The sequence below is a fragment of the Camelus ferus genome, chromosome 29 (assembly GCF_009834535.1).
Source record: "Camelus ferus isolate YT-003-E chromosome 29, BCGSAC_Cfer_1.0, whole genome shotgun sequence".
NCBI classification, from domain to species: Eukaryota; Metazoa; Chordata; class Mammalia; order Artiodactyla; family Camelidae; genus Camelus; species Camelus ferus.
The window spans coordinates 11098888-11125483 of NC_045724.1; the positions used below are offsets into that span (position 1 = coordinate 11098888).

Consider the following 26596-nt stretch of genomic DNA (forward strand, 5'->3'; position numbering starts at 1 on the left):
TTTATTTTCCAATTAATTTTATTGATCTTACAGGCAGAATAGTATCTTTATCTCTCTATGACATTCAACAACACCAAAATAGCTATAACTCCGGTGTCAAAATCAATAATTACTAAAACTCGAGCAAGCAATTTGTTACTATCTGCGATTAGGAAAATTGGATCCAAAAGGCATAGAATAGCGATAACAGTAAAATAGTATTTGTGATAAGACATAAATAGCCAACATAAATGTAGTACCTCAGGCATTTTTCTAACTGTGATATTTATACAAACTTTGGAAACTGAGGAGTACACTTGACAGTCCACCAATGATCGTGAAAAAGAAAATACAAAAGAAGTACCTCTCTTGCTAACAGTGTATTATGTTCAGCTCTTTAGCTTGACATTGTGTGGTACAGTTATCCCTTCCAAGCATTAGAAATCAATACTACATGTGCCTCAAGCTCTTTTACGGATGAACGATCTGATGAAGATGCCCTCATTTCAGAAACTAAGGTCATCAATGTTTATCTTCACTTGAAACATTGCAGAAGGCTTGCTGAACCTACAGAAAGCCCCATCTCAGACTACTGGATGAACAGCGACATCTTGTGGTCATTAAACCCCTAAACAAACATCTCAAAAGTACAAGCTCACGGGCACCCATGAAATAAGTGAAATTGCCAGCATGCATCACCTTTAATATGGACAGAAGCTTATTTCCAATGAAACTGTATCTGAAAATCACAAACACTTATAGTAAATTTTCTCTTAATTCAGTAATAATATAAATTTGAGGAATATCCAGCACTGGTCTTCAAACCTTTATTCTTAATCAACAACACTTACATAGGTAAATATCCTTTGTAGATTTTTATAAAAATCCAATTTTGATTTCTTCGTGTCTGAGTTCTTGATTATAACAGGGTGATAGAAGGAACTCTGAAACACTCTGAATAATCAGTTTTGTGGCTCTTTTATGAATACATGGATTGGAATGTCCCAGCAACAAATTCAGACACTGTATACCATACAACAATGCACTGGGGTGCCAAACGAAGACAGTGTAAAAGCTGCCAGTCTGCTAATTATTGTTGGATTGAGTTTACACTGGAAATGTTATTAAATTTTTATAAACAAGGAATATCCAGTTCATCGAGATTTTCTAAAACAACTGATTCGTGAATTATAGAATTATTTTACCATCAAAAAAAATCATCGTTTAGCAGGTATGACTGTTCCCTATTCACGAAAAGGTTGGGCCATTCTTTGGCCATTTTGCAGAGCCCATCAGAGGCACTCCAAGCAAGCATTTGCTGTTCACTGGAACCTTAGCTCATCGTTCCCTATACTTACTTCCCGTCAGAGACCTAAAACTGCTCCCAAGACTTTTCCAGCCAACTCCACAGAAACCCTACCCTCCTGTCACCAGGAGAGATTCTTCCTGAACACAAACTGTATCATGCAGTGTCATGGTTGTTCACGGAACACACTGGCTGTCGGCTCCAGATGGACAGGGGCAGCCCCCCGGAGTGCTCAAAGGTGAATGAACATAGGTGGACATCACTATCTGCCGACTTCCTTCATCTCCCCTAAACTCACTGCCAAGGACTAAGACTAGGCTTTCTCTTCCCCTGTAACCCTGTAAGGCTTTGCAGATGACAGTAAACAGATGCGAGGCCTAGACAACAGTCTTGTGTTAACACACCAGCCTCCCCAAATGCAAATAAGCCTATTTAATACTCCCAGGTCATCAAAACACCCACTGCCCAGCCATGTGCCACACTAGTGATGACCTCAGACATTCACCTAAAGACCACTCATGTGCACAGAAGGGCTGCAGCGGCCAAGACCCCCCGTGACTGTCCACGACAGTCCACAGGAGTGGTATCTCACAGGACCTTCAAACTGGGGCACCATGAGAAAAAGAAAGGAACTGCTTTAATATCACATAAGACTTTCATGTAAATACACAGTCAGACATGATCCAGTGTGCATCTCATGCCCAAGTACATAAGCAGTTAATCTTATTAAATTATTGACTGTGATTTCCATGCATCTAATATTAACACTAAGGTCAATAACCTTGACATTAGTGTTAATAATAATAACCATAACATTAATACTAAGTACAAAGCCCGGGGTTTTCTCTAGCCCACTCCCCATAGTAACTCCCTAGTTCTCTTTCCCAAAGGTCCTCAGTTACAGGAGAATGCGAGGGCTGTGGCCACTAGCAGTCAAAGGTGATGTTTACTAAGGGGACAGGCAGCCACAAGTGGTACTGGTGGCACCTGGAGGCTGCATTCTATTGCCCATCATTATAAAGACTTAATTCTCCCTTTGGTCCCCTGCCTTTGTCCCTCTGCCCCACCTTATTTCTGCCTGGAGCTAACAGTGGAAGTACGAAGCACCGCGGTGCCTTGCTGCTGTCAGGACCCCGTGTTGTGTAACAGAGATGAATTCTGAATGCCAGGAGACAATACTGCTAACTACTCAACACTCAACACATCCAGGTAGTCTCAGATGAAGGGTTCTGGGCAATCACAGGTTATTATTATGGTCTGCTCATAATAATAACCTTCTCCCAAAAAAGAAGCCAGAACTTGAACTGGCATTTTGAGTTAAAGTTCTGTTCTCCTCTACCTGTCAGCATTCACACGTATCTTGACCTCATCCATGTGTTAAGGATGAATTAGTTCAGGTTTGCAGATGAGTAATCTCAAAGTTAGTTCAGGCTTGCAAATAAGTAATCTCAAAGTTACCAGCCCACAAAAACATCTTCATGCCCTCCTCTCCACACATAAAGTAGCCAAAGAGTAAAGTAAGTTATGCTTTTTACTAGTTGCCCAGGGTCATTCTTCACCGGGCCTGGCAGAGTGGAGAAGTGTCTAGCTGAATGGTTGGATGAGTTGCCACCCTTAGTTCCCCACAAGCCTAGAAGTAATTTGGTCTGGGTCTAAGTGCTAACATCATGCTGCCAAGTCTCTTTCTGAAAAGCATAAATGCAAAATATCCCATTCCTGCAAGCAAACCAACCACAAGGGTGGTGCCAAGAACCTTGGGGGCCCTCTTCTTGGCCACCCGGAACGCAGTTGGCAGCACCGCGGAGATTAATATATTGTTGACATGTCCTAAAACCTTGTTAAATGTTTTTCTCTTCAAGACACGCTCGTAGTAGGTTTCCAAGTTCGGTCGCTTTCCATTTCCCCAGTTTCTCCTCGCAAACCCCAGGAACTTCAGTCGATGCAGCGTGACAGCCAGCGAGACATCCGCCAAGGTGAAGGAATCTCCGCAGAGCCACGGCTGGCAGCCCTCTTCTAATCAGAGATAGGGACATGGAGGGTTAGGAGCAAGCGCCGTACACACCCTAGTTGGCATCTTTTGTCTCAGTCTTGAGGGCAAGTGTGAGTGTAGCAAGAGACAAAGGCCGCGCTACATTTTCTTGGCAATCACACTCAGTGAGTAGTTTTATGCTTTAAAAAAAACAAAAAAACAAAAACAAACAAACAAAAAAAACCCTTGCAAGTGTATCCCAGGCTAAGGGAGACTTGCTTGACATCTGTCGGTACCTGAGCCCCTAGGTGCAGCTGGGGCACTTGACCACTTGAGCTCAAGGCATCTATCATTTCAAGGAGTTGGGAGCCTCCAAGCCAAAGGAGTTAACAGATATTTCCTTCTGGGTTCAGAAAACGGCAGGTGTGCTGTAGGAAAATCCCTAAAGCTGGGCCTGCAGTGTCACTCAGTGGTTGCTGCTTTTAGTTACTTCTTTAAAACGGAAGAGAGTCCCTATGGTGAAGCAAGTTTCAAGGGACATGGTCAACTTTGCTGCCAGTGAGAAGAGTGCGAATGGTCCGTGTGTGTGCAGCTGGGCAGTGGCTTCACCATGAGGCCAGGTTCACGGGCACGATGGTGGGTGCTCAGCAGTGAGCCTGTGCAGACCCAGCTGGCTCCCACTGTGCACTGCACTGCGGACTGGACGTTCTCTCCCTGCCTAAGGGAAAAACTAGACGGAGTGTTCAAGAAATTACTCAGGTTATTCAACCAAACTAACTACTGTAATTAAAACCTGTGGAACAGGCTGGGTAGGAATCGCTCAACCATAACTTAAATTGTGCAGAAAAATCCTTCACGAGTCACATTTTACACAGATGCAGATGGAGTTACAATTAGGCACCTGGATTTTGCTGAATTCAAGGTTATTGTGGCTATCATAATTTAAACTGCCCATGAGTACTAACAATTAAAAGCAGATTACAGAATGTTTTCGGTGAAATTGAAGAGAATTCCCATAAATACTCCTGGTGTCCAGGAGAAGAGAAAGAGAATACAAATGAGAACCTACCTGGAGTTTCTTCATTTCTCCTCTGCAGCTCAGTTTCAACCTGATCCAAGACTTTCTCCAATTCATCAAGAATCTTCTTCAAATACTTGACATTGTCATGGTCAAGGAGCTTTGACTAATCAACAAAAATAACTAAGTAAGTTACTCATGCCTGTAAAAACAATCGATGTAAAGGAAAGCAGATATAAGGTCTTACAGAGTTGGAGCCTGTTTATTCCAGGCAATGAGAAGAAACAGAATTACTTTGCGAAAGCAGAAGCAAAGCAGAGGGGAAATGCTGTGGCTGTGGAAACATCCCAGGGGCCAGACCCACTGCTCACGGCAACTCAGTGGGACCGGATGACCAGAGAGGGCAGAGTGTGAGGGGCACGGAGAGACTCCTGTCACACCCAGATCAGGAATGGGCTTTCAGCAGCCTTCAGTGAGTGAGTGAATAAATGAAGGGTCAGGAATGAGACAGAAATCTGAATGCAGTGTTAAAGGACAAGAAGAAAGTAAGGACCGTGGGTGTGCAGATGTTTCTTTTGAGAAGCTCATTTAGCTAACGCAAGATAAAGGGAGATGGGGCATAGAGGGGCGGTGGAGTGTTGACGTTTGCTACATTTTTAATGTGGGAGAAACTTACACGTGTTGTTGGAACACCAGGAAAGAATCAGCAGAAAGAAAAGGCTGACTTTAGCTGATAAGGCAAAGCCTTGCTCTTCAGAAGGCAGACAAAATAGATAAACTCTATATGGATTCAAGACTTGAATGTAAAACCTGAAACCATAAAACTCCTAAAAGAAAGCATAGGTGGGAAGCTCGCTGACATTAGTCTTGGCGATGATTTTTTAAATCTTAAACCAAAAGCAAAAGTAACAAAAGCAAAAATACGCAGGAGGGACGACATTAAACTAATAAGCTTCTTTACAGCAAAGGAAACCATCAACAAAATGAAAAGGCAACCTACTAAGTGGGAGAAAATATTTGCAAATCATACACCTGATAAGAGCCTAATAGCTAAAATATATAAAGAATTCACACAACTCAATAGCAAAACAAACAATCCAATTAAAATATGAGCAGAAGTTCTGAACAGACGTTTTTCCAAAGAAGACATACAACGGCCAACAGGTACGTGAAAGGATGCTCAGTGCTGTCAATCACCAGGAAAAAGAAAATTAAAACCACAATAAGGTATGTTGCCCCTGTTAGAATGGCTCTTATCAGAAAGATAAGAAATCACAAGTGTTGACAAGGATGTGGAGAAAAGGGCACCCTTGTGTTCTGTTGGTGGGAATGTAAACTGGTGTAGCCACTAGGCAAAACAGTATGGAGGGTCCTCAGAAAACTAAAAATAGAACTGCCATACAATCCAGCAATTCTACTTCTGGGTGTTTATCCAGAGAAAACAAAAACACAAATTCAAAAAGATACCTGCATTCCCATGTTCACTGGGGCATTATTCATGACAGCCAAGACATGGAAACAGCTTGTGTCCATTAACAGATGAATCAATCAAGAAATTGTGATGTATATATAGAGAGAGTGGAATATTATTAAACTACAAAAAAAAAGAGTGAAATTTTGCCTTTTGTGACAACATGAATAGACCTTGAGGGCATTATGCTAAGTGAAATGTCAGACAGAGAAAGACAAATACTGTATAATCTCTCTTACACATGGAATCCAAAAACAAATGCCCAAAAAAGCTCATAGGTGCAGAGAATGGACTGGTGGCTACCAGAGGCAGGAGGTGAGGAAGTGGAGAAATGGATGAAGATGGTCAAAAGGTAAAAAGGAAAAAAATTGAGAAGAGCCAAGAGAGTATATATTAAAAAAGCAAACTAACCAATTACCTTACTGGTATAAAACAAAAGTCACAGACAGAGGTCTAGCTGCCTTAAAGGGGCAAAATACCTGAAATGACAGGTTCCTAGAATATTTTATTAACTTGCTTTTACATTTTATAACTTTCCTTGACAACAAGCCTGAGCGATACCTGCTTTTTAAACAACAGTCATTTGGCCTGAATAGCAAATCTAATAAAGAAAAATTCTTTCTAAAAGCAGAGCATAAGCCAAAGGTCACATGAGTACTGGTGACTTGCAATATTTAATAGAAGATGTTCTAAGAAACAGTGATACTTTACAAAAAGTAGTGCATTTAATACAAACAGCAGATGTCAGTGGAGGATAGCCCAGTTTACTTACTTTAAGTCGCTTCTGCTTTGCAATGTACGCTTCTTGTAAATCTGGGTTTTCTTCAGCAAGTTTTTTCAGTTCCGACTCTGTGTTACCGATTTGGCCTGATAATAAAATCATTTTGGAATTAGAAAATTATTTCCTCCCTTCCACACAAGAAACAAGGAGAAGCAGGGAAACTGGATGGTGAGAGTCTGAGCCCTGCAGGCCACACCCTGGGTCTGCCTCAGACTTGCCCTCTCTGTGCCTTAGTGTCCTCAGTTTTTTTTTTTTTAACTTTTTTATTGATTTATAATCATTTTAAAATGCTGTGTCAAATTCTAGTGTAGAGCACGATTTTTCAGTTATACGTGAACATGTATATATTCACTGTCACATTTTTGTCTCTGTGAGCTCAGTTTTAAAATGCAGCCATCAGAGTATCTGCCGCACAGGCGGAGGATGAAATGGGAAGCATTTAGGGCAAAGCCCAGCCCAGCGCATCGGAAATGCTCAGCGCAGAGCAGTCATTCTACCTTCCAGTACCTTTCATGCTTTCTGTAATGAACTTTTACGTGAAGGGGAGGGAAAAGCCTTATTTAAAGAAATATTTACTCTAGGTGATAGAAGTATAGTCACAATACTTGTGTCAAGTCATATAATGAGTATGGATGGGGAGAAGGTGGAGGAGCAAGAGGAAGGTGAGAAGCTGGAAGAGCAGGGAGGAAAGTGGAGAGGAGAGGAGCAGCGACGGGAAGGAGGAGGCGAGGGGAGGGGAGCGGAGTATCAGAAATGAGGTAAACAGCCTAAGTCAGAGAACCACACAGGTGAGGCTTGGTGTGACGGAAAGGACGCACTTTGTGGGATTAGGAGACTTGGGTGTGAGTGTTCTGGTCAAACAGCCACAGGGTCTGACCACAGGTACCTCCCTTCCTTCCCAGCCTCCTGGGCCACAGTGCACACTGCCTCCGGCTCCTCATCCCTTGCACTGACCCTTCTCTGTCCACGGGACAGGAGGACAGGACAGCTGGAGATCACAACTCAACCTTAGTGAATCTCTAGTCACTGAGTTTAGAGGTGGAGTAACGGTGAGACAGCCTGTAGTCCCGCTCCCTCACACAATGAAATAAAAATTAAGGACCAGAAATGTGAACCTAGTTGTCCATGACTCCCAGAAGACCCCAGCTTTCCTAACTCCTAGTCCATCTGTCCATGAGAACATGTTACGTTCTTTACTTTTCTACAGGCCACTCTTCTGAGCTTTATCTAAGCTTGGCCTTCAAGGCCAAGAGCTGGAAAAATCAGGTCCTGTAGACAACAGATGTCCAGGTGAACAGCTGAAACACACATTAGTCTGACTGGTGCATGGATCAATGTATAACGTGCCTGTCCATGAAGCAAACTCAACAACCCTGTCCCAAGTCTTCATGAGATGTGCTAGATCTCAAAAATAAATTAAAAGAAGCTCTAGACAGCATTCTAGGTCTTTAAGATCTTTACATACTGCGAATCCTTGTTGTTGCATAAGCTGGGATCATGGAGTCCACAGTTAGTTCAGGATGTAGGATGCAGCCGTGTGTGTAGGCATCCATTGGCAAGGAGTCAAGTAGTTCTCGATAATGTTGTACCCGTGGGTAATACATGCTTCCTTTATCAGGCATTAACCTGGGTGTTTTTTCTAAAACACACACACAAACATTAGAGAAAAAAGTTACCAATGAGATAGTATATCCAAAGGTGAAAAAACAAAAACCCTAACCTCATCACTAACACTTTCAATATTATACGAAGGCATGTAAAGGATGCTCTCTCCCCAGCCCAGATTCTGAAAGTTTGAAGTGGACTGATGTACTAGACCAGATGCCAAACCACGATCACACTTTTCCACTCTGCAAATCACTACTCAGCCTCAAGGTTGTTACTTATGCCAACTCCTCTGTGGAACCCTCCCCAAACTCCTACAACTACTGACATCTGACCAGGTCAAGGGTGCCTTCTTCTTCTGTACATACAAAATACTCTGTACATACTTCATTATAGCCCTTATCACTTTAATTAGCTATTTGTATCTTTTTGCCCCACGAACCTCTTCGGGGCAAGGAAACTATGATCCAGGGTCTAGCATAGTGTCTCATACACGTTAGGCCCTTGGTAAACGTTGGTTAAGTGAATGAACACTCATTATGAGAAGTTGAGCAGGGACCTCTCCTTCCTAGGTTCCAATTAATGCCAAGAGTGAGCCTGAATGTGCACTGACCGTCTTCATGGAATTCACCAGGAATTCCTAACATTCTATCTGTGGAAAGTGAGTTCTGCATAATCCTCATTTGCTGGTTAAACTCTAGACTATAGACTTGTTAAGGGCAGGGGCCATGTACTGTTCTTTGTGAATCCTAAGTGCCTGATACAATGTTTGGCTCATCGTAGGTGTTTGGTAAATTCCAATTAATGAGTGAATTAATGAATATAGTCTCAAAGTGCTAGTTATTAGAGAATATTTGAGCTCTGCAGTAGTGAATGAGGACATTGAGACATTCTTCCAAGATCCCACAGCTAATTAGAGGCAGAACAAGGACCAAAGTCATTAAGTCCTAATGCAGTGCTCTGTTTCATTACATCACCCTAACATCTTCAAAGGGTTCATATTTTGAGACCATCCAAGAAGAATAAAGATGAACTAGGTGATCCAAAGGTTCCTACAAAATCAGTTCCCACTTCTGACTCCCAAACTGCCCCTGAGAAATGCCAACGAACTTGCTGATCCAACAGGTGAAAAGAACAGCCTTAACTTGATTCATTTATGTGTGCTTATTAATTTATTCATTCAGCTTGGGTTATTTATTTAATTTGGAATCCTTTTAAGCATCCCACACTCACTCATAAGCATTGACAATTCAAAGCTGGTTGCAGAGAATTTCAGGCAAAATCTCCTAATGCCAGACCAACAAGCTTTTTAAGCCAATGGGCTATTTTTGACTCTCTAATTAAAAAGATGGATTACTCCTCAAACCAGAGGGCAAATATCTAATTCCCTGCTGGGGAGTCCAATTCTGAGACCTGCATTAGAATAACCAAGAATGAAATGTCAGCTACACACTGTTCATCAACAGTGGGTCTGCCCAAGTAGAGCACACCTCCTTGCTGAACTTCCAGGATCTCAGAATATTACCAGGTTCCTAACCAATGCATGCTAGGCATTTCCATGAGGATAACAGACTGGAGGCATTCTAAGGTCCCAGATATTCTAAAGAATTCTTAACCTTTGGTGTGACACTGGCCTCTTCTCAGTATAATGTCCTTAAATGTGTAAAACACAAGACATAAGTTTGCAAAGGAAAATTTATTATATTAAAAATATGTTATCAAAGTAATTTTAAACTATAAAATACTAAGATGGGTGCCTTTTATTAATACATTAACAATATCTAGAAGCAGATGTAATAGCGAGCATAAGTTCAAAGTAGTGATGGCCATAAGTGATATTTTAAGATATCTGCAATACCTTGGTATGCTGTGAACACATCACCATCACATGAACACATGAGCAAAGTCACAGGCACTGCTGAGATGGTGGTGGATTATGGCTACATTCAAAATGAAAGGAAATGATAGATTTCTATTGGAAATGAGTGAAAATAAGGATGTAATTTTTCCCCTCTAAGATATCAAATCTCCTGAACTCTATTCACAGACCACGATGGGCAACAGTTCTGAAAGTATAGTCTGAGAATCCCAGGGCTTCTCAAAGACACACTCAGGGAGTCCACAAGCCAAAGCTACTTTTATACTCATCCCAAGATGTTAATTGCTTTTTCACCCTCATTCTCTCGAGTGTCCGCTGGTATTTTCCAGAGGCTACACGACACATGATCACTCCATCACTCTGACAGTTAATGGAATGGGGGCTTGACTATTCTTCTGTTTTCAACTTTTCTCAGTTTTAATTTCTCATTTGATAAATATTGATAGGTAGCCCACATAAACAAAAGCTCTCAAATGTCCTCATTAATTTTTAAGAGAAAGGGGCCCTGAAACCAAAAAGTTTAAGAACTGCTGCTCTGGAGGTCCAAGAACCACAGGTTAACAACCATCAATGATACAGCATTTTAAAATGCTTCCCAAGTGGTTAAATTTATGGCTACTGGCTCAGGCTGCTTTCTGGTGCCAGGCCTGGGGCTTGCCTTCAGAAGACCACACCACTTCCTTCCTGGAAAAGTAAATGAGAGTGGGAAAAACAACGTCTAATTGCTTCCTGGGGAAGGTGCATCTGGCCAAGTCTGAATCCAAATGTTTAAATGCATGAAAAGGATCTTCTTCTACTCAAGGCATCATTAGTATATAACTGTCTCCTAAAACACTTTGTCAGACACAGCTTAATGTACCCACTGAACCCATGTTCTTTTCCAAGCTGACTCTCCCCCTTCAAGGACACCCTGTCCAGGGTCACACATCCAAGTGCTGCCAGCATCCTCCTGACAGCAGCGCACAACACTGTCCACTGCCTCTAGAGAGAGAGCTTTTCAAAAGACAATTGGGAATTTCCTTTGAATTATACAGAAAATCTTCCCTCTCATGCTTATCTTATTTTCTAATCCTTCCATAAAGCATTTTTGTTATGATACTGAAGAAGGAAAACCTTTTCTCGGTGTTCTACCTCAGTCAGGGGTGGGAAAGCACTAGGAGGCTTACGGGGGCAGGACAAGGAATCAGAGGACTTTTAAGAAGCAGGCAGTGAGAGGCGTTCCCAGCACTGGGGAGCAGGGTTACAGGAGTGGAAGCCAGGACTAGTGACTAAGCTGGAAGAATAAACAAGAATAAATGAATACATTGGCATAAGACCTGATTTCATTGAGGAACTGAGTAGAGACAAAGGCAGGTCATGTGTTGAACCTAAACTGAGGCAGCAAATTAGAAACAGACATAAAGCAGAAAAATATGATAAAGAACATCCAGAGAAAACGAAAGAAAAAAATTTTTTTTAATCAGAAAGAAACAATAAAAGCATTCTGCAACCATTTAATGAGGACAAGTAGTTCCATATAGTCTCAAATCCCTGTATTGCTGGGTAGAATAACAGTGGCCCTGAGCCATCAAAAAAAAAAAAAAATCACATTCCATGTCCCCAAGAGCAAAAAATGAAAAGATGATAATTTTATAATTTTCCTAAATTAACTGCTTACACTCCCCAGTGATGGCAGATAAAGGAGACATTATTATGCCTGTTTTCAAGAAAGACTCCCCATAGTTCTATTTGAGTAATTTTCAGGTCTCCCTTATTAGCTCAATGATAACAGATTAGACTTCAGTCCTATCTCTAGCCCTTTGCCAATTTTTTATTTTACTTAGATCACTCAGTGATGACGTTGGAATAGAAGATAATATGTAGCATGAAGCTGAACAAAATTGTACCTTTCAACTAGTCATACACCAGGCTATTACAATATAATAATAATGATAAGCAATTAAGTTACCTAAAGCAAAAGATATGGTTACAAACTGACTACAATTCAAGGTTGTCATAACTTTAGAACTAGAAAGAACATATCTAAATGCAGATGAGAAAAAACACATGGTGTCAAATTATATGTTTAGCATATGCATCCAGAATTTTCTGAGACAGCAAATTTATAGCATTATATTCAATAAATTTTATACCTTAGATGTTTAACTACTTTTTATTGAATCGGTACTATATTTAAGACTTTTACAGAAACATTTATAATTGGGGGGCAAAAACTCCTTTATCAGACAGTTTGTTTCAATTATTGTATACACATCCTGTATAATCAGGACTTCTGCATTTTAACACCCCCTCCTTCCACTAAAATTTAACAAATCACAGAAAGTTTTTTTGAAAGTTACTTTTTAAAACCACTTTTATTGGCACAATCATGAGTCTTAAAGACTCATTTTCTTTTCCTTACCATTTACCATATTTTCTCTGCACTCAAGTTACAATCTTTGTGCTAATCTGCAATTTCAGTAGATGTACTAAAAAGCAGGTAATGTTATTCAACTATATATGAAAGCCTTTTATTAATAGACACAAAATTGATTATTCTACGACCTTAACAATAATCAGAAATTCCTTCCATAAATAACTGTATGTATTTTAATATAACAGTAATTTTAGAATTAATGTTCTTTTTAAAATCTGAGTTGATTTTCTATATATATATTGATAAAATTGTATCTATAAAATAACTTTATATTTCCTAATCAGACTTACATATGTTACATTAATATACCAGATAACCTGGATTACTTCCAAACAACATTCTATTTCCTAAGAATACTTAAAATGATATATATAGATATAAGACATGGGACATGAGCTTCAGAGAACTGTTACAGAATGTTTTAAATTACCGAAGTTCAACATTCACCATATGACATCCTTGATTCTAGGTCATCACTGAGTTATTTGGCAGTAATAAATAGTATGTATTCTAGTATTTTATAGTTATTTCATGCTCATTTTTTTTATTATCTAGCAGCCAAATTAAAGTTCACTAAAAGAGACTGTGATATCCCAAAAGCATAAGGATGTAAATATGTAAATCCTGATCAAATAGAAAGTTTGAGAAAGAAGAACAGGTCAGCAAGCATCATTTTTAGTACAATCCCTAATCAATAGGCTAATAAAGGATAGCAAATAACAGCAAAGGAGATGCCAGTTGACTGCACTCTGGTCTTTAGATGAATGGATACACTTAAAGCCTCTTATTATAACCATGGGCCACTATACACCTCATAAATCCATTCATTTATTATCATTCTAATTTGTCAACTTTCCTGAAAGTTCCATGCATTATTGGACAAAATGCTGCATGTTCCAAACATTTCAAATGTAGCAGGTCACAGTTTGTCATGTTCTAGATAGAACCTATACTTTTGAAGCAACTTGAGATCACACTCATTTTTTATTTCATTATTGGCTTTTGTTGGTAACTTACTAACAAGCCAGGTCTCCCATCCTTCATTAATGCAAAAGTCATATACTACTTTTAGCTTTGTTAAATTTAATCGTGTTTTTTTTTCCATTTTATTGCTCCATGAGAAGCATTTCATAAGCTAGTCATCACTTTATCTATCACAGCTTGACATCCACAAGTGTAATAGTATTTCTACTGTCTTTATTCAAATCATTTATAGAATTGTTAGGCTCAAGTCAGAAAATAGAAGCCTAAAGGGATGCTAGTAGAGATCCCTGTCCAGGCAGACATCTATTTCAATAACTCATTCATCTTAATCATTCGGAAGTATTTATTAACTCCTGTTAGAGAACATTCACACATGAGGCACTGGGAATACAGTTGGTAATGAGACAGATACTGTCTCTAACCTCACTGTGCTTACTGTGGTCTACAATTGAAATAATTAAAGTGTCATAAAATTATCATTGGATAAGTAAATGAGAGTCCATGGCTAAACAAGCAAACTGGCATAAGAAATTAATTCATGAATATTCTTCAACATGTTGTTTATTCATTGGAAAATGTGCATTACTCTCATCTAGCCACATTTGCTCCTTCATTCCACAGGAGTATTATATGAAATAATCTCAAATGCTCTCATTAAACCAAGATACACAATATCTAGAACCCTGCCCAGCACATAATGCTCATTTTTTAAGTGTTACAGACATTCTCCAGTAATGTAAAATTTAGGCCAGTTCCTTTTAATTGAGATACTCAAAATATTTTTTTTTAATTTTTAACAATCCATTCTACAACTCTGCCACACTTATGAAAGACAGTATTTTATAAATGCTTAAAGTTTAAGCAAATACTTAATGCACAGTAATTTGTAGTAGTGATTCTCAAACTTTAGTGCATATATGATTTGCTTGGGAATCTTGTTAAAATGCAGATTCTGATTCAAGAGATCTGCAGGAGAGTTTAGGAGCCTGTAGTTCTGACAAGCTCCTAATGCTGCTGATCACTAGAATACAGATTAAGTAAGAAAGTAGAATTCACCTTTCCCCTTCTCTGACAATTGGGATAACATTTGTCGATTTCTTGTCTGGCTCTTTTCCTAATCTCCATGAGTTCTTAATGATAAATATAAATTATCATAATAATAATTTTGATAATGCTCACATTTGAGGGAAACTTTGGAGACTAGACTAACCTTCATTTATATAATTGTTTTCTTGCTGTCTTCATATCTACTATGGGTTTTAGTTCTCTTAATCTCTTAACTCTTTCTGACTGAATGATTACTCTCCTTGGGAAACAGGAAGAGTGAAATAAGAGTTGACTGAACTTGCTTTATCTCTGCAACTGATAAAATGCTATCACCTAGTCCAAGAAGACAAACAAAAAAGTCGTTACCAAGGATGTGCAACAGCTTCAGACTTAGAGCTCAGATTCTTGATTATTTACTTATTCTATTGGTACAACTAGAATTAAAGTCCTTAGTTTCCCTATTTTAATCTTAATGTTTAGCCCACAGTGCCTTCTCCTCTGATTCAATAAATAGTAATAAGAACTTAGTATTTACCTTGAACACAACTCAGAATGCATTTCAGTCTTGTGTAGTATATAGTCAAAGCAAAAGAAGCTTAAAGAAAAATGTAATAAAGCCTAATATTCACTAACATTATTATTATGATTGTTACATTGTAAAGTAACATTTTATGTTATTGAACAACTTGGAGGAGAAACAAAGCAAGGAAGAGGAGGAGGAGGAGAATGGTGGTAGCAGTAGTAGTTCAAGAGATGCTAACAAAACATTTAAATATGATTTCCCACTTACTGTATCTTTTTAAAGTTTTGATTACTTAAAGTAGAATTCTTATGCAATTACTTTGTCTTATTCACAGTATTATAATCACTTCTCCCAAGAAATACAAATTATTATTTAACAGATTTGTCCATTTCCAAAAAGCTCAAGATTGAGAAAAATTGTCTTAAGTCAATTAGCCACCATTTTCTGTACAGTCCCCAGAATTTAGACTTATCAGGAATTGCAAGTAATGACAGATGTAAAAGCAGTTCATTAAACTCTTTGGTTTAGATTGATGGCCACCTCCAGTAAGAATCCTAGGGAACTAAACACTTGGATTAAGAACAAGGGTAGCCCACTGCTGATCCAGTTCCCTGGTGTAAACCACCACCACCCCCATCCCACTATTTAGGTCTTATACCTATTTTCCTTCTAAGTCTCAGACTTTTCTGGGAGGGAACCTCATAATTTCCTTTCTCAGCTTCCAATAACTGGGGGTCACATTCTGGCTTTATCCTGCTCAGTTAACATCAACATAACTGGTGGCAGATGAAGAGTAACTGGATCTTGTACAGCCTCTTTTTCAGAGCAGCACTTAGCTGAAAGCTAGGAGTCTCTGTTCTGCTCTCAATTCTGCCAGTGATCAGCTGTGTAATCTTGGGCAAATATTGAAGCTGCAGCTCATCTCAAAGCCTTGTTGTTAGGAAGAAGTGAGACAAGGTATAAGCAGCAATGACTGTGGGAGACAGTCAATGTTACATGAAGGTTTCGATTTGAAAGGCTTGCATTCCAGCCCCATTCTGCCATAAAACTGCAACATTTACCTTAGGCAACCCCTCTGTTTCTCTTTCCTCATGTACAAAATGGGAATAACTCGTCTACCATGCTATCTCAGGTGGGATTTTTTGAAGGTGGACTAAAACAGATTATAAAATACCTGACATAAAACAGGCTGTCAATAAATAGTTATTACTTAAAAGCATTGTACAAATTTAAGCCCTGTAATTCCTCACAAAGGATATAAAATTCAAACAATACAGAAGTAACCAAGGGCAAAGATCTCTGAGTGTACCAACATTCTAATCTCCCTTGCCTAGAATTTATTCCTTTTTCCCTCCTACTGTTTTTTAAGGTGGAACCATTTGATAGACTAGATGAAACTGATCTTCACATTATACCTTTAGAATCAACATTATGAATTTGACTTCAAGGCTAATAGATCACCCCCACAAGCCATACACCTGCAGGGTTTATTGCAAGTGAATTTAAAAGGGAGTTTCCAACATTAAAATTGGTAGTTTACATTAAATCTTTTAAATAGAGTTATACTGGCTTATACAAAATTTACGCAATTTTTTCCATTTTATATTTGTGTGCTTATGGAAATGGAAAAGGTTTTTGGCACTAAACCATCATCATGAAACCAAAAAGAAGGAAGGAAGGAAGGGAGGAAAAAGGAAGGAAGGGAAGGAGGGAAGGAAGGTGGGGGAGGAAATACATATATTTGTGTTGAAAGTAAATCCAAGAAATCACAAATAGCCTTAACATTACCATCCAGGAAAGTCTGTTCAAGATAATCAATGATCTGAGTGGCCTCACAAATAATGTTTTCCCCGTGGATAAGGACAGGCACTTCTCCAGTTGAGTTCAAACGCATAAACCAAGGCTCATTGTGCTCACTCAGGGGCAGACTTACATCATGTTCCTCGCACTTCAATGCCTTTTCAGCAATTACCAAGCGCACCTGGAAGAGTTCACACTGGTTACCACAACATGTGCAGGCTTTTAATTGAATGGCATCCCTGGATACCACTAAGCAGTTTTTTTGGTGCTACCCTGAGTTATTAATATTTTCAACATTCTTTTTAATTATTCCTATACCTGGTATTGACAAGTGAAACGTATTCTAGGATCTTGCTTTTATATGTTAGAAAAGATAATAAAATAAGTAATGAAAATGATTCTGGCTATATTCATTCCACAGTCATCCTCTCCATCACCACTACTTTCTTTGTGTCCTAAGCCTTATTTATGTGCCTTCTCCTGACAAGGCCTTGAAACAGATACGCCAGGCCTGTGGAAGAGAGCGAATGCGACCCAGAGCAAAAGAAGGAACTGTAGATTATGCGGCTGCAGGAAGGCGCTTCCCTCCCTGCCTCCCTCTTCCAAGGCCCCGAGACAAGGCCTCCAGCCCAAATACCGAAAGTGATGGGGAGTTTTGTCGCATTTCATGAGTGGCAGTGCCTGACTCATCCCTTGCCAGCTCAGCCTGGTTCTCCTTTCTCCTGCACAAGGCGCATCCTTGCCCCACAAGGGAGCGCCCCCCGGGCTTAGGGCGTGGAGGCCGGTTTCTAGGTGCTCTGGCTTACCCGGGCGACACCCAGAGGGAGCTGTCCCGGTGCTGAAACCTGATCTGCGCCGCCTGCCGGGCCGAGGCCTTTACCTTTTGAGAGCTGAAGGAATGCGTCCAGTGGTACAGAATGAGCTTAACCTCTGCGTCCGACTTGCCTTCCGCCATCAAAGGCGTGCCCCCTTTCTGCTCGTCCTGCCTCCGAGCCATTTCGGGCTGCGTGAGCGCGGGAGGGCCTCGATTGTCCTCCCTTTACTTCCCCCACCCACACTGCCCTGCAGAGTATCCTTAGCTTTCCCGCGATGCCACCCGGAGCTGGGAAAGTTCGCGCGGACGAACGGAACACTGGGAAATGTAGTTTCGCGGGGGAGAAAGCGCCGGGGCCGAGTCTGCAAAGACGCGGGGGCGTCTGCGTTCCAGAAAGCCTCTGGGGTACGCAAGTCCCCTGGAAGGTGCAAGTGGACGTTTGTTAGGGAAAACAATCTAAAATATGAGTCCCTGATTATTAAAGTGAATAATGAATAATGCTGATTGCAAATTACTCATCGGTTTTGCAGGTAGAGGTTGCTTAGGTACAAAAGCATCACTTTCCCAGGATATTTAGAGCCTGTGCCTTTGGCGAAAGGGAAAGTCCGGTTGATAGACAAACAGGTTAAGGATTTAAGAGTTTTCATTAGAAGATGCTACTATGGCGTCATGTAATAATAATAGTAGTAGTAGTAGTAGTAATTATTATTATTAATAATTAATAATAATAAATCTCATTAACAATGCTGAGTTAAAATAGCCTAGGTTTGTTTTTTTTTTTATTGAAGTACTGTCAATTTCTGGTGTACAGCACAACGTCCCAGTCATGCATATACATACATATATTCATTTTCATATTTTTTTCATTAAAGGTTATTACAAGATACTGAACATAGTTCCCTGTGCTATACAGCAGAAACTTTTTAAATCTATTTTTACCTATAGTGGCTAACATTTATAAATCTCAAACTCCTTTTCCCGAGTAACCATAAGAGTGTTTACTAAGTCTGCAAGTCTGTTTCTGTTTTGCAGATGAGGTCATAGTGTCCTTTTTTTTTTAGATTCTACATATGAGTGATATCATATGGTATTTTTCTTTCTCTTTCTGACTTACTTCATTTGGAATGATGATCTCTAGGTCCATCCATGTTGTTGCAAACAGCATTATTTTATTCTTTTTTATGGCTGAGTAGTATTCCATTGTATAAATATACCACAGCTTCTTTATGCAGTCGTCTGTCGATGGATATTTGGGTTGTTTACATGTCTTGGCTATTGCATATAGTGCTGCTATGAACATTGGGGTGCATGTATCTTTTTGAATTAGCATTCCCTCTGAATATATACCCAGAAATGGGATTGCTGGATCATAATATAAGTCTATTTTTAATCTTTTGAGGAATCTCCATACTGTTTTCCATAATGACTGCACCAAACTACATTCCCACCAGCAGTGCAGGAGGGTTCCCTTTTCTCCACAGCCCCTCCAGCATTTATTGTCCATGGACTTTTGAATGATGGCCATTCTGACTGGTGTGAGGTGATACCTCATTATAGTTTTGATTTGCACTTCTCTGATAATTAGTAATATTGAACATTTTTTCATGTGCCTACTGGCCACTCGTATGTCTTCATTAGAGAATTGCTTATTTAGGTCTTCTGCCCATTTTTGGATTGGGTTGTTTTTTTTGTTGTTGTTATTAAGTTGTATAAGTTGTTCATATATTCTGGAAATTAAGCCTTTGTCAGTCGCATCATTTGCAAATACTTTCTTCCATTCCATAGGCTGTCATTTCATTTTGCTTATGGTTTCTTTTGCTGTGCAAATGCTTATGAGTTTAATTAGGCCTCATTTGTTTATTTTTTGCTCTTATTTCTATTGCCTGGGTAGACTGCCCTAGGAGAACATTGCTAAGATTTGTGTCAGAGAATGTTTTGCCTATGTTTTCTTCTAGGAGATATATCATGTCTTGTCTTATATTTAAGTCTTCAAGCCACTTTGACTTTATTTTTGTGTATGGTGTAAGGGAGTGTTCTAACTTAATTGATTTACATGCTGCTATCCAGTTTTCCCAACACCATTTGCTGAAGAGATTCTCTTTTCTCCACTGTATATTCTTACTTCCTTTGTTGAAGATTAATTGACCATAGGTCTGTGAGTATATTTCTGGGCTCTCTATTCTGTTCCATTGAACCATATGTCTGTTTTTATGCCAATACCATGCTGTTTTGATTACCGTGGCTCTGTAGTATTGTCTGAAATCTGAGAGGGTTATGCCTCCAGCTTCATTCTTTTTCTTCAATATTGCTTTGGCAATTCTGGGTCTTTAGTGATTCCATATAAATTTTAGGATTGTTTGTTCTAGTTCTGTGAAAAGTGCCCTGAGTAATTTGATAGGGATTGAATTAAATCTGTAAATTGCCTTGGGCAGTATAGCCATAAAATAGCTTAGTTGTTAAACACAGAATTTTTAGAGCAGAACTACCTGGGTTCATTTCCTGGTTTTTCAATTTTCCCAATTTTTGAGGTGGAGATAATTCTATTTCCTTCCTAAGGTTTTTTTGTGAGAAATAAGTAACTAAATACAGTATTAAACACTCAAAACAACCTAAAATGTTCTAGACACTAAATATTATGTACAAGTTCAGTTGCCTTACAAACATTCTTTTTATAACCATAGTCAAGATCATAATTTTATGCTAATCTAGTTATTATTGTACACCTCTCAAACTTAGCATAAATAGTAAATAAATAAAATTTCTCTTTCAGGAAATATGTATTAATATGACCATGAAATGACTGCTTGTATAATTCATTCAGCAAATATTTATTGAGTACCTACCATGTTCCAAGCATTGTACTGGGCCCCACCAATATGAAGATGTATAAGACCTGATACCTGGCACCCAAGATATGTCTGGTGGCAGAGACAACAAAATAAGTAGGCAACCAAGTGGAGATGAGAACTGTCAATCTTAGGGTGAAAACAGGTACTCAGAGAAAAGAGAGGCAGGTACCCAACTCAGGTCAAAATGTGCCCCCCGGAAGAAACAAAATCTCATGAGGTCCTTCCTGCCCTTTATAACACTTCGTTTGTTGTTCTCTATGATTCTTTTATAATTTTTCAGGATTTTTATATCTTTTTATACCCTTCAATGAATTCAAATGCTACAGCAAAAGTGATCCTTACCAAATTTGTTTTTTATCAATTCACTCTTCAGAGAAATAAAGGAAAAAGCAAAATTTTGACATCAGACAGAGTGGGGTTTAGATTCTAGCTCCACCCTTAACCTGACCTCTCTTGAACCTTCACTTCATTGTGTGCAAAATATGGGTGTATAAGAATATATGACTGCACAGGAATTCAATGAGAGGCTGTGCACAAGGCACTTAGCACAGTGCCTGTGCAATAGCAGTTGATGAAAGCATGCGTGGAAAAGCCCCTCTGTGATGTTAAGAGGACGTCATATGACTCTTGCTTGTCTCTCTTTGGGCCTTAAAATGTTTACTACTGCTGTATAATCCTCCTCTCCCATTCCTCTTCAGAAGATTCATTTTTAATTCTCCAACTTCAGACTCTAATGTATACTGTCGGTTCCCCTTCCTTAATGTGCCCAAGTCCCCTCAATATCTGAATAAACAACATTCTTGTTAAGTCCTTTGTCACTTGCAGCTGAAAGAGTCCTGACATTAAAGCCCCAGTCTGTCAAACACTGAGCACTTTCTCTGTCACATATTCCCAGCAGCAAAGCCACATGTTAATCAGTGGATTGACTGATTACCGTGTTGGTGTTAAATATTAAGTATTGAATATGTCCTTGGAAGTGTAAGTGTATATAGAGCTTCTGAAAGGAAATTTATCAGTCCACATCAATAACCTTGAAAGCGGGTGTAACTTCCAACAGTTCCTCTATTTGCAATTTAACCAAGGAAATAACTGGAGCAAATTCTGGTCCTAAAAATCTATTTCCCCCTTCTTTGATGATGGTAGAAATTCTAGCTAAGCACATGACTGCTGAGAAGAAAAACTGCATTTCCCAGGCTCCACTGCAGATAAACGTGGCATGTGACTAGTTTCTAACAAATGGGATATAATAGACATGCCAAAGGGCCAGTTCTGGGAATCCTCCTAAAGGAGATGGTTGGTCCTGTGCCTCTTCTTCATCCCATCCCTCCCTCCTGCTACCAGGAGAGTGAATACTGGCTGGAACCATGAAGAATGGGGCCATACCCTATGGATGGTGAGCCCTGAGCTGACCTTGAGAATCTTAGGGCATTGGGAAGCAGAATGACCACGTGAACCTGTCTGCAAACCTCCAAACGGGAGAGATAAAGCATCTTGTTTAAGACACTGTTATTTGGTCCTTTTTCTGGGTGCTATTGTCTTAACCTACCCTCACTACTACATCAACCTTGTGAAATATAAGTGGCTTTTATTTCTTTGTGCATCGATATACTGTAATTTTTCTATACTAAATATGTGCTACTTTTACTTCTTAAAGACTTGAATATTACAAGAATGTCATTAAACAGATGAGGTAAGGAAGCATGATGGTTTGATTTGGTTTGGTTTCGAAATCACGATAGGGGTAGAAAAAGAACTGTTCCATCTACTTCCATTGATCCATAATCTCTGTTATTTTCCATCCTCATAAAAGCCACTCTGAGGTAATATAAAAACCTTATTGTCTATTCACATCATTATTCAGAGCTTCTACTAAACTGTGTGTGTGTGTTCTGCAGCTATGAGTTTTTGTACATCATTACATTAGATTGTGGGCTCCAGGCAAACAGGAGCCAGATCCAGGTTAATGTACTTCTTCAATATGCATTTGTTGAGCTCTACCTGTCCTGGGAACAGTGCCAGATTTGGAAGATATGAAGTTAAAAGTCACAGTCACTGGGACTCAAGTGTGGAGAGAGAAAAATGAAACTTCAACACAGTGCCGTAATTGCTCTGATATCTGAGAGATTATGATGGGAATATAGAGAAAGGCACCTAATATAGACAGGTTTTCCAGAAGAGGTGATGCTCTTTATTCCAACTGGTACCACTAATGCAATTACCAGTCTTCCCAGTGCTGTGCTTTCACCTGTTCATACCGCCTCGACAGAGCTGATTGTTTAATTTTCAGGAATTTGGCAAGCTGGATGTTCAACACAGCCAGTATTAAAGATTAAATAAGATTAAATTGTATTTAAGTAAATTATTTTTAAAATAAAGCTAGCAAATACTCAAAACAGCCTTTCAAATTATTTTGCTGTGTTTATCATTATCTATAATATACTCTAGAGTTTATTTTTTTATGTCTATTATGTTTGGGTGATGGAAATCATAATAGGGGTGGGCTGTGTGCCTCTCTTTTAACTCCCTGTTCAGCCACATCATATTAGTAGCTTAAAACTGGCCGTGGTAGGAGTATTTACACTACAGAAATCTGTAAGTGCTATCTGCCATGTGTTTGGGGTTTTTTTCCTGGAGAGTTGGTTGTTAAATATTTACCAGCACACCACGAATGCATGTATTTTATTTAGTATTTAATAGATGGTTTTGATGACAATGATGATCAGGAGAACTGTGGGTCAATTTGTGAATGAGTATGTTTGTATGTTCATCTGCTTTGGGCACCTTTTCTTGTCCCACCCAGCTTTAGTTCTGCTTCCTTCTCCATTTCTCAGACCCCACTATCCTTATTTCCTTTTCAGCCTCTACATTCTTTTTAGGAAGAAAATAAATGTGCACACATTTGTCTGCCCACCGTTAAACACCGAGCACTTTCTCTAGCACATCTCCCCAGCAACAAAACCATGAACCAGTAAACACTGAAAGAACTGATCATTGCATTGGTGTTTAACATTAATAATACCTTATAAACAAAAGGAATAGTGTGGAATTTTGGTGTATGAAAATCACAGACCACTTTCTTACACTCTCATCTCATCCTCATGATAGCCTGTAAGGTAGCTACCATCCATAATACCTGAGCAATTGGTCCAAAGTCCCAGAGCTGGTCAGCAAAAGAGCTATAACTCCAACACGACTTTTCTAACTCTTGGTCGAGTATTATTTTCTACAACACTACACTAGTTTTAAACCAAAAACAGAAAGTTGTGGACTTTCAAGCTTTATACAGACTGGGGTACACTTTAGGAAAAATATAGCCACCCTCTTGAAAAGCAGTCCACATGGATATGTATACTTCTATCAGAACACAAACTACCGTAACAAACTACTGTTTATATGTCTTTCTTGTGAATTAGACTCTGAGCCTCTTAAGGTCGAAGACCTAATACTGTTCATTTTAGTATCCCCGAGAATCCAAAATAGTGCTTGGTACGTAAAAGATGCTCCAAAACTGCTTATTAATAATGGAGAAAAAAGGGTAGATAACCGCCACCAACAGCAGCGACAACAAAAAGTGACAGAAAAACAACAATAATAACAAATTATAGCCTATTTCATCTACTGCTCTAGAAATTCAATGTGTAAAGGCAATTTCATTTGACAAATTAAATACTTACAAATCTGGACTGTGTATCATGGCTTAGTAAATTGATTATTTTTATCTTAATTTTTTTGAAATTCTTTATTCATTTGAATATTTGTGAGTGAATGAAGTTAAAATGGATCTGATTGATGCTAAAATAATAGATCAGCCTGGATCAGTTTACCTACAGTTATGATAAAAATCTACCAGATATGCTGGATACACAGGTATATCCAGTTTGGGAAAATACCTTGAGCTAAACAATTATAATTTGTGCACTTTTCTTTATGTCTTATGCTTCAGTCAACTTTTAATTTATCATATAGAACTTTTATAGCTGAATGATGTATATATTTATAAAAATTATCATTGTCTAAAGTTCTATTACTGATATTACCTATTTTGATGAGTAATGGGTAATTCATATATATATGTACATATATATAATATTTTTTAATGTATGTCAGCTAACCCAGAGATCTTGAAAACTTTTGACAAATTGAAATACTCGGCTTTTGTTTTTTTAAGTACTTTTACAAATGACCACAAGAGGTCCCTATTTTTTTAAGAATAAGAAATCCCCTGCGATTTTTTTTTTCCTTTGACAAATTAGAAAACAGAAATGGTAATGTGCTCCAGAGAATGTATTTAACTAATTAAGCTATCTGGTTAAAAAATCAAATTTTCCAAAATTAGGGGAAAAAATCTTTTATGCATATGTAAAAAAAAATAGAATCTGCTAATAACAGCAACATTAATACTAAGCACCAAGAAGCTGTCTTGCCTGCTTTACCTGACCCAGGCCAGTTATCTGACCCATGTGAATTGCATAAGATTTGTAACTGGTATACACATAAGAGAAAAGGGTGGGGGAAGGTCCTTATTTAGAAATCATTTTTGAGAATTTTTATCTCAAATGTTAAAAATTCCTGTTCTCTAATATTCTCAGACATCTACAAAACTAATTATCTAATTAATGAGATGAAAGATGGCTCCTCAAATACATTGATTTGATGAAGTAATTTCCATGGTTCCAACTGCTTTACCAGCGCTCTGATCATCTTGACTCCTATATTTATCACCACGGTTCTCGAAGTGTAATCCCCTAACAGACCATCATCACCTGGGAACTTGTTTAAAATGCACAGTTTACTTAATCAGGAACTCTAAGGTGGAACCCAGCAATGATGTTTTTAAAAACCCTCCAGGTTTTTCCGAAGCACATTAAGTCTGAGAACAACCAATTTAGTGTATAACTAATGAGCCATCTCAATTCCCAGTCCCCAGTCCGCCCCATCTGTAAAATTTGTAGAGCAGAACAGTGCATGAAAGTCAAAGGCTAACTCATGGTATCTGGAAGAAAAGGCTACATAACTTGGAACCACTTCCACAAAACAGCCTGGTAAAAACCCCCTGGTGCCAAGCCACCAGTCAGAGTTTACAGGCTCAGGACACCAAAACTCCTTCACTTCCCCCTCAAAAAATGTAGATTACCCACGGCGGGCTTCTAGGCAAAAGCCTCAACAACCTTAGAATAATAGCCCAGATTTGCTTTTGAAATTCTAAAATCTTTCTTCTGGTCTTTCTTGCATCCCAGAGCAAAGAGTCATGTTTAATACTAAATGCAATTTATTAATTCAGGAGGCTCTTGCTGTGAGGTTATTGTATACTTACATATCAAATTATTAAATTATTATATTTGGTTAATTTCCTAGTTTCTCAAAGGATCACTACTAATGTTAACAGTACACTGAATTCTTTATTTTTTTGGTAGAGAATTCACTTTGAGCCGTATTTCTGGTGCAAAGGATTTGACATATCTGTCCATCCTCTCTCACCCGTCTCTATTTTGATGAATGGTACAGATTTTAGAATAAATACATGAATATGGACCAGTATTCAATTAAAACAAAGATTCATTTGCACTACGTGGTTGCTAATATTTTTTGAAGGGTTTACTGTGCACCAGGAACTATTTTGAAGACTTTGTAAGTGAATTGTATTTAACACTTGCAAAATCCCTAAGTCAGGAAGAAATATCATCTCTGTTTTATAGGTGAGGATACTGAAGCACAGAAAGGTCAGGAAATTTCCCAAACTCACACTATTAGTAACTGTCGAAACTAGGACTTAACCCCACAGGTTCATTTCGGGACTTCACACTGTACTCACTGGAGTAGTTCATTAAAAGAACACTTTGGTGATTACATTAATGTGCAAATATCACTTATAATATGAGAGTAAGAGAAATCAAAGAAGAAAGAAAAGGAGTCACTTCCCAGCCCTACTTGTATTTGAATAGTATCACTAACATTTCTTTCCTTAACGGTACAATAATAAAAAGATCTACTTATAAATGTTTGCAACTATGAAACCCCTAGGATATTTATATATGAAAAAAGCACCCAGGATATTTATTGCTTATGTCTGAAATTGAAGCTTTTTATTAGTTAACATTTCCTAAGGTTAATATAGTCTTACTAATTTACAATGTACATATGTACCTACCATTCAG

The 26596-nt window shown here is 38.7% G+C and overlaps 1 protein-coding gene across 3 annotated transcripts; it reads right to left on the reverse strand.

Annotated features, from left to right (window-relative positions):
- GDAP1 (ganglioside induced differentiation associated protein 1) lies at positions 1-26596 on the reverse strand. 3 transcript variants are annotated; one of them, XM_006185860.3, is made up of 6 exons: positions 17659-17845; positions 16767-16959; positions 7990-8163; positions 6516-6610; positions 4324-4438; positions 1-3298 (listed from the first exon to the last, which is right to left on the reverse strand). In XM_006185860.3, exons 1-6 carry the CDS (start codon positions 17773-17775, stop codon positions 2916-2918), a joined length of 1077 nt encoding a protein of 358 aa, XP_006185922.1. In that variant the 5' UTR covers positions 17776-17845; the 3' UTR covers positions 1-2915. The 3 variants fall into 3 exon arrangements, with proteins under 3 accessions (XP_006185922.1, XP_032325857.1, XP_032325858.1); XM_032469966.1 differs by having other exon boundaries at positions 16912-16959; positions 17659-17727; XM_032469967.1 differs by lacking the exons at positions 16767-16959; positions 17659-17845 and adding an exon at positions 26590-26596.

What these genes read in the sequence shown, in the direction of transcription:
- GDAP1 (XM_006185860.3), bottom strand. Translation starts at nt 17,775, where the DNA reads ATGGCTCGGAGGCAGGACGAGCAGAAAGGGGGCACGCCTTTGATGGCG. An exon ending in CAAAGCAGAAGCGACTTAAA is followed by an intron (nt 4,439 to 6,515) that starts GTAAGTAAACTG and finishes TTTGTTGATTAG; the next exon opens with TCAAAGCTCCTTGACCATGA. An exon ending in GAGAAATGAAGAAACTCCAG is followed by an intron (nt 3,299 to 4,323) that starts GTAGGTTCTCAT and finishes ATCTCTGATTAG; the next exon opens with AAGAGGGCTGCCAGCCGTGG.